General features: G+C 54.7%; 1 protein-coding gene across 12 annotated transcripts in view; it reads right to left on the reverse strand.

The window, feature by feature from the left end:
* The window catches only part of SH3RF3 (SH3 domain containing ring finger 3), a 260,049-nt gene extending 249,163 nt beyond the window's left edge, over positions 1-10,886 (reverse strand). For all 12 annotated transcript variants that reach the window (XM_073790913.1, XM_073790920.1, XM_073790911.1 and 9 more), the window contains exon 1: positions 10,365-10,886. In XM_073790913.1, coding sequence (XP_073647014.1) covers positions 10,365-10,886 — 522 coding nt within the window. The remainder of the gene's footprint in view (positions 1-10,364) is intronic.
* Between the last annotated feature and the right edge of the window lie 214 nt (positions 10,887-11,100).

Genomic DNA, 11,100 nt, shown 5'->3' on the forward strand with positions numbered 1-11,100 from the left:
TGTCTCCTAAGTCCTGGGTGTGTGTGTCAGCCTTAGAAATGATCCCTTTCCTGTTTTTAAATGCTGCGGTTTCTGCCCGACTAATGCCATCTTTAATTATACATCATCGAGCACCTTACCGTGATCTAATGGGGTCCATCACTCATCAAAACGGCCCCATGGGCAACCACGGTCCCCAGAGCCAGTTACGCAAACCTCGCTCCATTTGTCACAAGTGTCCACCTGCACCTGCAGACACCGGCACACACACCTCGAGCCCCAGCATCTCACCAACTTGTCCAGAAGACACGATCGCACGATGCCAGCTTTCTACCGGCCCCACGTAGCACAGTGACAGCTGGCGACACTCGGGCCTCCACCCCAGTGGCCGCACGTCCAGGCCCTTCATGCCATGCGCTCTGCCTGGGCCGCACCCAGAAGGCCAGCGCTGCCCGAGTCCCGCGGCAGCTGGTGGTAGAGCCAGAGGGACCCGCGGGGACAGACAGGCTGCAGGCGTGGACAGGCCTTTCCTGTCGCCAGAGGACACAACGGTCCAGCTGCGTGGGCTTTCTCGGCATACGACACATTTCAAGCAAACTAAGGTCAGCAGAGGTCAGCTAGTCCCCAAACTTTCATTCAAAGGGATGAACTGCCCACCAAATTAATGACTGTAAATGTGTAACTTATAAAATGATAATATATATGTATGTTTTCTATATATTAGTATATGTGTGTGTATATATATATATGTACACGAATCCATTTACATACATTGAAGTGTATTCACTACTGAGTGACAATGAACAGGTGAGGCTCTAATTCTGGACAATTTACCTAAACAGCTGAGGATTAACCTCATAAGAGAAACTCAAGTTACTAAACCAAGTGCCCTAAGGCCTAGAATCAGAAAAATATAACTAGAAAGGCCACTCAGCGGACAATTAAGAATAAATCACTTTTGAAAGAACTGGGAATCGTGACAGCGTGAGACCTCGTACGTACGCCCTCTTGTATAATTGACGCGACATCTTTCTCTGGCCCCTTTGTGGGTCTGTGTTTAGAGTTCCATTTAGGGCAGCAAGATTTTCACTCAACGTGAATCAGATGCGTTGGCCAAGCAGCAGATGGGAAATAACAAATACACAGAGCGTTTCTCTGCTGCGCAAGCAGCACAGCTCATCCCGGGCTGCCCGTGGCGCGCGGACCCAGTCCTGCCTGCAGCGTGCTGTCCGTGCACCTGCTCCCCGAGGGCCCCAGCAGCGGCTCTCTGGACTCACGTCCTGCTAACAAGCCTCCCAGTGGCACCGATAGCTGTGATTCCAAGAAACAGGCATTTCGGCCATTTCTTTCTCCTTCTAAGGAGGTACAGCCAAAACCTCTCTCTTTTGGACAAAAAGAAGACCCACTCTCTGACTCACTCCAGGGTCACCAAGAGTGGAAAAAGGAATAGAAACCAGAAAAAAGGGAGAGCCCAGCCCTCCTGCCCACAGCCAGTGACTCCCCTGGGGGGGTGAGGCTTCCAGTCGCCTCCCCGGCTGGGGACACTGGGAGCAGAGTGAGCTGAAGGGGGCGGTTCGTTACTTTATCCCGAACACCCCAGAGTGTGTGGCTCCAGTGGGAGAGGCAGAATGAGATGAGAGGGACATCCCAAGCTTGGGGAGAAGGGATCGCAAGGAAACATCCATATGCAGACTCTGCGGGTCCCCCAGCCCTTGCCCCCAGGCCCCTCCCCAGGCTCCCAGCCCGACTCTGTTGGGGGTCATCCATTCCGATACTTATTACAATGAAAACTCAAGGCTCAAGAGTAACACCAGCCCCGCCAGCCCCGCCAGCCCTGCTAGCAGAGGTTCCGAGGTGCTCATGCACAGCCGGGGTTCTCCCGGCTCCTTCTAGATAGGAAGCCGCCAGGCCACAGCCTTGAGGTGCCCAGGCGCCCACACTCTGCTTGGTCAGCACCTTGCAGATGAGGACTCTGCAGCACAGAGGTCACACCGCGCCCAGCACGGGCCCAGGCGCACCTCAAGGCTGTGTGGAGGGGGCATCAGCCTGGCCCCAGGCAGCCCACGTGCACCGATAACCATCACCTGTCCCGGCTGCCAAGGCCCTGCTCCTGCACAGGGTGCAGACCCAGGGAATGGCGCAGGCCTGACCCTGATGAACTTGCAATGTGCATGGGTGAAAAGACCCAAGACCCCGAAGGCAATCAGGGAATAGGTTCTGGAGCACAGACATTCAATGAGAATGTAGGAAACTGGCTCCGGGAGTGCACAGGGCCCGTGAGTGCCGGGAGGTAAATGGGGGACAGACAGTAAGGGCAGGGCAGCCGGGCGGGGGTGTAAGAAGCAGGACAGACCACGTGTGGATGCTCCTCTAAAGCATCCCAGGGACACAGGAAGGAGGCGTGGACACACCTGCGCTCGACGCTGGAGAAAGTGGTGGTCTGACGTAAGCCAAGGGCAAACGCCCAGCGGGAAGGAAGAGCAGGACAGTTACTGGCCGTGCAGCTGGGGCCCGGGTGGGGCAGGACAGGGACCTAGAACCTGCCCAAAGGGAAGAGTGGAGGGCACCTGTGGCCCAAACGGCATCGCAGGGCGGTCACCCAGCTCGGGGCACAGCAGACTGGGGACAGCGGCACCAGTGGGGAGTTTGGCCGGCAGGGACCCGGCCGGTGTTGCAGAGGCAGAAAGGAAGATGTTAACTGTCCCTCCCGGGAGTCATGATAAAACTTGGTGACGCAGACACAGGTGAAGGGGGAAAATCAAAGACGACCCCAATTCCCAGAAGATGTCAATTCCAGGGCAGGCCCTTCCACTCAGCTCATCAGACAGCCCTGCCGTGAGCACGGGACCAGCCCAGAGGCCCAGGCTCACCTGTCTCCCCGTCCCACCTGTCTCACCCACAGCCCTCAGCTCCAGGCATGAAGGGTGCCGGGAGAGTCTGCCTGACCATGTCCTTTGCCCCACACCCGTCTCTTAGTTCAGAACCTTGTGCCACTTTTCTGCTGTGTCCAGATCCCGGCCTGGCACCTGACAGGCTCCTGGACACGAACATGACTCCGGGCCAGGTGGGCCCCTGGCTGCAGGTGGACACATGTCACTTTTAAAACTTCTTGCCCATTTATATTTTCAGCCTCAAACAAATCCCAAGTTTTCACACTTGCTATTTGAGTTGAAAACCCAAACGTTGGCTTCCAAGCATAAGGTGCTGTCCTGCTTCTCACACTTACCTCATCCAACTTCTCCATCCTACAGATCCTGGGCACAAATGCAGCCCAGGCCCCAGCACCTCAGGCGCAGAGCAAGCCAGGGGTTGAAAAGGTAAAAGTCAAGCTGCTCAGGGAAAATGAACTCTGGTCATTCTAGAACTCCAGGCGGTTTTTATCCAAACTAGTCACCCAGGTCTCATCCTCACAACACTTACTTTAAATCTGACTTACTTTTTATTTAAATCTGTTCCAAATCAAACCTCACGTAACTGCCATAATTTTTTTAGTGGCCCGCTTGGCATAAATAGAAGAGATCATTAAAGGAAACATGTGTTAACATAAAGCCCATCGCCAGGTGCCAGCAGGGACGTCTGTGGCCACCGCGGCAACCCCGCTGGGAGCAGCAGCGCCCTGTGTGACCTTCCCCCTCTCTGTCACCAGACCAGGTCACACTCCATCAGCGAGATGCCACCTCTGTGCTCACTGGTGGTCTGTTTCCAGGTGGTGTTAACAGGGCACAGGCCACGTGCCCCTCCGGTCCTGACACCTCATGCTGCACGAACACACTGGCTTTCGTTACCTTCAGACGGGCTTGGGGAGGGGAAACAGGTGCAATTTTTAGGTCACGTAGAATTGGGAGGATGATTATAAAGAGTTAAGGAATCCCACAGTTTATCCATAAACAGTAGATATTTATGTCTTATGTAGACGTCTCTGGAACACGTGTAGGGACAAGGTGGTGGTACTTCAGCTTTGTGTGTAGGAGAAGTGAACGCAAGGCAGCTGTTGCCGCCGGGACGTCTCCGCTGTTTCAGATGCGCCTCGTGCTGCATTTGCTGGTGAGGTGGCAGGCAAACTGTGCCACTTCCTAGGCCAAAATAATTCTTACCCCAAGTACCTGGTGCTGGCTGTAGTGCCTGGTACATAGTAGGTCCTCAGATATGCATTCAGTGAAGTAGAGAGACATGCATCACCGGCCCATCTGCACGGCTGTGTGACGGCCCCCTGTGCCCCCAGTATTCCCGCCCGGCTCGGCACCGCCCAAAACCCACCCTCCTGTCCCTAGCCCCTCGGCTCCACAACAACTCACACCTGCTTCTGGTGCCGGCGTGTTTCTAGATGTCACTCACTGCTTCTGTTGACCTGAATTCCCGCAGCGAATTCTAATTCACTGAAACTCACATACATTCACGGGAGCAGCGCACACACGTCCCAGAAGTAGAAGAGCCAAGATCCTAGTGTCTTCGGTTTGCAGATGAGCACCGTGGACTCATTCCCACCACAAACACTCGGCAGGCGAGAGAACCAGTGTCACTCATCACCCACACGCCAACGCGGCCAGAGTCCAGCTCAAAGATGCAGCCTGTGAGCAGAATCTGCACGAGCTGCTGCTTCACACACTCTTTTACTCCAACTTTGCTCAGAGGGAGAAGGGAGACATGTCACAGTTCTTAAGCCATTCCCCACAGCTGACACCTCCGACACCCTCGCCTTTCAAGGCGATTTAGGATTCCAACAGGACAGACGTCACGCGTGCATCAAGTTCTTCAAATCCGAAGATCTACCAAGGAAGGCAAATCTGACAAAAACTGACCTTTGTCTCTTCAAGCGCCATAAAGAGCGTTTCTCCCTAACTGAATCCTTGATGTTTTATTTCAAAAACGTACCTTGAAAAAGAGCACGTTAACTGCGAAAATAAAGATTAAATGCAGATTGAACTGAAGCGCACCCTTGAAACAACTGTATAATTGAGCCGCGATCTCGTCCTGCTCTGGCGAGCCTCACACGCTGGATGAGGAACAACACTGTGAGTCCGTCCTGCACACGAGGGAGGTGTAGATGGGCCACCTGTCCTGCAGACGCGCTCGCTGTGCTTCCCTCTCAGCACAGCCCCCACCAGTGTGCCGCACTGAGCAGGATCATGTTCCCGGATGCCTTCCTTAAAACAGATGAGCTTTTGGACTTTTTCTCATTTTAAAGACGCTTATAAGGATCAAGCACGCTACCTCGATAACAAAGATAATACCTGGAAGCAATTTAAAGGTGAAACAGATTCAAGCCCTTGGCTAGACGCTCATCAACACTCAACAATCCAGTCATGGGAACTCAGCAGACTTTGAACCTAGAGGCACAACATGCATCCCTCTCTCTCTCTCTCTCTCTCTCTCTCTCTCTCTCTCTCTCTCTCACACACACACACACACACACACACACACACCCATAATTTAGGACACTGACCCCACTAGCAGTGAGGTGGGCCTGTGCAGCGCACCTCAGTGGTGATTCGAGGTTTCGAGATGCATGTTAGTGGTGGCACTGAGCCAACGGCCCACAGGGTGCGCTAAGCCTGCACCTGCATTGCCTCTGTCACCCGGTAAAGCAGACAGGTGCCCTCACTCACTGATTAACACACACCCCACCCCGTGCCAGGCCTGGCTGCCCACCAAGTCCCCCACCCTCCATCCTCACAGGACCCTGAGGAGCCCAGGGATCCCTCCCTCGCCTAGTCCGGGATGCTGGTGGGGCGGGGCCGCAGCCTCAGAGGGAGGTGGTCCTGGGTCCCAAAGCCCCCAGAGGTGGGCTGGTCCGGGCTCCGGCCAGATGGCCAAGTCAGGTCTGCTCCCCAACTTGGAGACTGACCACTTGGCCTCTCGGAATGTCACTCGGATGAGATGCCCAAGGCCCCCGCATCTAACCTTGAGACCCCTGGGTGGGGCTGGGGTGACACCAGGATGGTGGCAGAGCAGAAGGATGGATGAGGACGCATCCCTGAGGACAGAACGGAGCCCCGGACAAACCCCAGGCACCCCGGACTCCAGACCTACGGCTGCCAGTGACCTGCCCCCAAAGCCACCGCACTCCCCGGGGACCCCCTCCACCGCACTCCGCACCAGCCCGCCCACAGCAGCCGAGCCAGAAGCAGCTGCAGCCGCGTGCAGAGTGGACCTCAGGGCCCAGGCCCCTTGCTTTCGGACCAGGGTCTCTGATTAACCAGGTTCGTGGTAGGGAGAGGCGTCTAACCAGGAAGCCAGTTAGCCGGTGCGTCCAGAGTTCACCTTTCAAGGTCACCCCAACTCCAGTGCCCCTGAGCGATGGGGTCTCGGAGCTCAGCTTCCCATGTGCTAACCAGCTGCCTCTCTGAGCTGCGGTCGGGAAGCAAGGAGACACACTTACACCGCCCGGCACGCCCTGCACACGGCAGACGCTCCATCAACAGTCACGCATCCCACCGCCCTTCTGAAAACACGTCCCGAAGGACTGGCCGTGCCTCATCTGTCACAAAGGCCGGCGTCTGCCCCGGCGTCACAGAGACCACGGTCACCACTGTCTGCCATCCCGGGAGCTGCCTGGCTTCCGTGAGGCCTCCAGGCCTCTTCTCTGGAGTCCCCGTTACACCCCAGACCAAGCCACAGCCACCCACCCCCACGACGCAGTAATGTCCTAACCCTAACCCTGCACCGGACAGCCAGGGCGTCCACCCTATGGAGGGCTGCCGCCTGGCCAGCCACTGCCCAGGCCATCACTCCTGCCCAGGGAGTCTGGATTCCCAAGCATGTTGATGCAAGTGTGCTTACATACTTACATATAAACATAAACTCTAATTAAACAGTATGCAAACCAAAGAAATCTAAGTGCACAAGAAGTCACTCTTTGGAAAACCAAGGTGACTGCTTAGGAAAGACTCAGCAAAGAGAGACAGCTTTAAAACTCACATCAGCAGGAACAAAACCAGAACACACTGAGGGGGGATTATTTAAAATCTGGAAGGTGCTCCACTCAGAATTTTTGGAAAGTCTCTTAGTTCTCAGTCCACTTGAAAGAAACAAATAGGAAATCATAGGTTGTGACTGAAAGACAGGTTAGAAGGCAAAGAACAGTCCAGATCCTGCATCCAAAAAATGGCGAGTTATTATACGTGTGTGTTTGCAAGATAAAATGTCTAATAGACACCATTTGTGTGATTCACTCCACTATCTCATTTCTGGGTCCCAGTCACACTGGCCGAGAGATACACAGGTTTCCAACTTAAACATCCCCAAGTAACTGCAGGCAAACTAAACAGGTTCTGACTCTGTTTCCCATCAGCAAGAGCCTTACCCAAGCCTTCCAGAGGTCTTTGATTGTGATGACGTCCTCCCTTTAACCTTCACAGAACTCTGGCCGACACCTGCCCCGTGCCCACAGGAACCTCCTGAGAGCACAACGGCTTCGGCCCCTAACGCCAGCTCCATCAGGGGACACACCCGCCTGGCTCACCCAGGATGGTGCCCGGCCCAGTGCAGGTACGTAGCAAAAGCTGTGTACGCCAAATACAAGGCAAGGGATTCCCACCAAAATAATCACAAAAAATTGGAACTGTCTGATATATTAGAGCCTTATTCAGACACATTAAAAAGTACTCTCTGAATTACTCGGTTGAGAACCTCAAAACCCTCCCGGAAAGACAAGTTGCACTGAAAACCTCCATCAATGTAGTTAGGGTGTTTAAGGGGTCACCTTGCAAAACTGTAAAACAGAACAAAAAACAGATTAGGCCAAGAAACTCAGCAATTGCGATGGCAGCGCATTCAAAGAGCTAAGGCGGCTCTGAGTGCCAGCACAGCATGGCAAGCATTTGCTAGCCTTGGGCATCGTAACACGGTGTAAAGGTTCCGGGGCAGCATAATTAACTGATCCCTGATGCCTCGTCTCAGAGGCACAGGTGAAAGCAGAGCTCCGCCCACCAGGCTGGAGGGTCCAGGCAACGCTGGTGAAAGATGTGAGTGAAAGGTGTGGAAAGTGCTTCAGGAACCAAACGGAGTGAGTACATTCCCAGCAGCTACCTGTCACTAAATTAACAAACATTTAAGCGGATACCTGCCGATCTACCCACCCAAAACGTCCACACGTCCCAAAGGAAGGTTGGAGCAGCATCTCAATGGGAAATGGGACTGTCTTATATTTACAGTCACCTACTACTAAGGCATATATGGTACCCGTTGATAACGAGTGCCCATCTATTACACAGCACGCGGCAACACCCGGGCCCAGGACTTCATCCAGTGGACAGTCAAGTACCAGAGCCTATTTGGAAGTGATGCTCAGTTGAAGGCTTTGCCGCCACATTCACAGACCTGCTTACAGTGCAGCCCTCTATGCGGGACGTCTGGTTGCCCAAAAAGACTCCCAATGACTATTGAAAATCAGTAGATTAAAGGCTAGATGATACTACAGTCTACAGGGCCACTACTTTTTCTTTCCTCTCTGAAAATCATCAAATGTAATATCGGATTTAATTCAGACTCTTCCTAGGACCCAAGCTTAGTCCCCCTGGTGAGTGGGACCTGGAAGAGAGGACTGGGGGTCACACTGAGATAACACAGGAAAAAAGGAAATGTGTTCCAGAGTCCGCTAGGCTCAGACAGCCCTGGACATAGTCTGTTAGCTGTATGTATGTGTCCCGAGAGAAAGTCAACCAATCATCCCAAAATCCGGGCGACAAAAAATTATTAATTCCCTGGTACTAAGTGTTATGAATAAAAGTTGTAAGTTCAGCTCCTTCACAAACGTCTTTAAATGCCACAAATGCCACGGAGCCCAGGAGCTGCCTCAAGGCCAGTTGTTACCCGCCGCCCTCCTGATCAAACACAACTCACAAAACATCCCCACTAGAAGCATCATTCCAAAAATCATTTAGTTCTCCGAGCAGGAAGAAGTAACCTGGTTATTTTGCAAATAAAGACCTCTAATTATAATACTTTAGATAATAACAGCAAGGCAGGAAAGAAAAGTTTGAAAATCTGTAATAAGAACACTTGTAGCTGGATTTAATCACAATTAAAACCAAATAAATTAACATCAACTCCCCTTCAGCAGTGACCCCATTTATAAACATTCCTTGACTATTCTTGACTTGAGAACGGGCATTCTCCCTGAGCCTCCATTTCCCTGATCTATAGGAAAAGTCCAGTGTGGCAAAGTCTGACTTTTAACTCCAAAGCTTAACCCTCAAGGGCTTAAGTTCCTAACCTCAGAGACACTGCAGTGCTGAGAAATTTGGATGGAGAACTTTCCCCTCACCTCAGCACTTCACATTTGGGAAGGATTATTTAAATGGTTTATACACCACCAGATCTTTAAAAGGTCAAAAGTAGAGGGACACGGTTGTGCTTTCTAAAGTGAATGATATTTGCAATAAACCAAGAATCTTTTCAAGCTTTTCTACATTTAAAGAAAATACAAAACATGAGTAGTTCCTTGTTTCTCACTTAAACCAGCAACCCACGGGCTCGCCTCCCTCCAGCAACAGTGCCCAAGGTGGCCGAGGGTGTGAAATGACACACTCTAAGTAGCTCTTGAAACCAAATCACCGGAACCCTCAAGATAAGGTCTTTGAAACAGAAGCAGTCCATGCTGTACAATGTAGCTGCACACACACACACACACACACACACACACACACACACACACACACCTCAAATAGCAACCCAGTGGAAACACAATGGGCCTGAGAACCCAGGGGAGGACCAGGGGCCAAGTCCAGAAGGGCTGAGCCAAGCATTCCTGGGCTCCAGGTTAACTTCTCCCCTCCTGCTAAAGGAGCTTGTACTTTGCGTTCTTGCAACCCAGGCACTCAGTTGCCTCTGCCAGGTCCTCCCTGGCCAGACACCAGGCAGGAGGCCCACCATCTTCCCAGCTGCCAGAACCTGGGAAAACACTAGGTGCTAACTTCAGTCCAGGCGGGCGAGGGTGTGGGGAGGGCTGGTCTGGGGGTCCAGGAGAAGAAGGCTGTGTCTGGGGAGATGGAGGGCCCAGCAAAGTTAAAAGGTGGGGAAAGAGGCCCAGCCTTGTGAGGGACTGAAGGGGAGCAGGGGGGCAGGGAGCCTTGCCCGCCTCAGGGAGGGCGGGGGGCTGCCACACACGCACAGGCCACCACAGAGCAAGTGCAAGCGGAAAGGGATTCCAGGGGAGAGGATGGGCTGATGGCAGGTGCCAAAGAGAAGTTCAAAGGGGAGGGGTTGGAGGGGAGCACGTGATGTCCAAGAGTTGCCAAGTAGGACTTGGAAGGTTACACTCACGGAGTCCCTGGAGGGAAGCAAGTCGAGAAAGAAGGCCATCGCGTAGCACCTCTGGTCCCCTGCCCTTCCTCGCCGCCCTCCCCCCACCAACACACTCACACCTCGGCGAAGTGCATACCCACCTTTGCTGGGGGCGCGCTCCTGCTGGCTGCCAGCTCGCGCAGGCTGGCGTTGGCGCTGGTCGCCGCGGGGAGGAGAACCGGGGAGCCAGAGGCGCTGTCCCCAGGACCCGCGAGCGCCGAGGCCGCTCCCGAACCGGGGCCGGGGCCCGGACCAGGACGCGCGGGTGGGCTGCTGCCAGGGCTGGTGCCGGCGCGGGGCCGCTGGCGGATGCCGTCCAGCAGGCGCACCAGCAGGATGTTGGCGGGCAGTTCGTCCACGCCGCAGCCCACGAGGATGCGGCACTCGGGGCAGCGCAGCTCGTGACGCGAGCACACGATGCTCTCCAGGCAGCGGCGGCAGAAGGTGTGCTGGCAGGGCAGCACCTTGGCCGTCGTATCCAGGCGCTCCAGGCACACGGAGCACTCCAGCAGGTCCAGGAGCGACGACTCGTCCATGTCCCCGCCCAGCCTGTCGCCGTCGCCCTCGCTCTGCGCAGCGGCGGCCGCCCTGGACGCGCACAGCCTGGGCGCTCCGAGCAGCATGGGGGCGGCGCCGGCGGCGGCGCGCACCTCTAGGTCCCGGGGCCGTTGCGGAGGCCGCCGCGGGCCGTGGGCGCCAGGGTCGCGCCCGAGCAGCCGCTGGGGAACCGGGCTGCGCTGCGACTTCCTTCTGTGCGGCTGGCAGCGCTAAGTGGTGCCAACCGGCCTGCGTGGCAGGGACCGGAGCTCCGAGCCCCGCGAGCCCCCTCCGGGCCGC

Source organism: Tursiops truncatus, chromosome 14 (assembly GCF_011762595.2).
Source record: "Tursiops truncatus isolate mTurTru1 chromosome 14, mTurTru1.mat.Y, whole genome shotgun sequence".
Classification (NCBI taxonomy): domain Eukaryota; kingdom Metazoa; phylum Chordata; class Mammalia; order Artiodactyla; family Delphinidae; genus Tursiops; species Tursiops truncatus.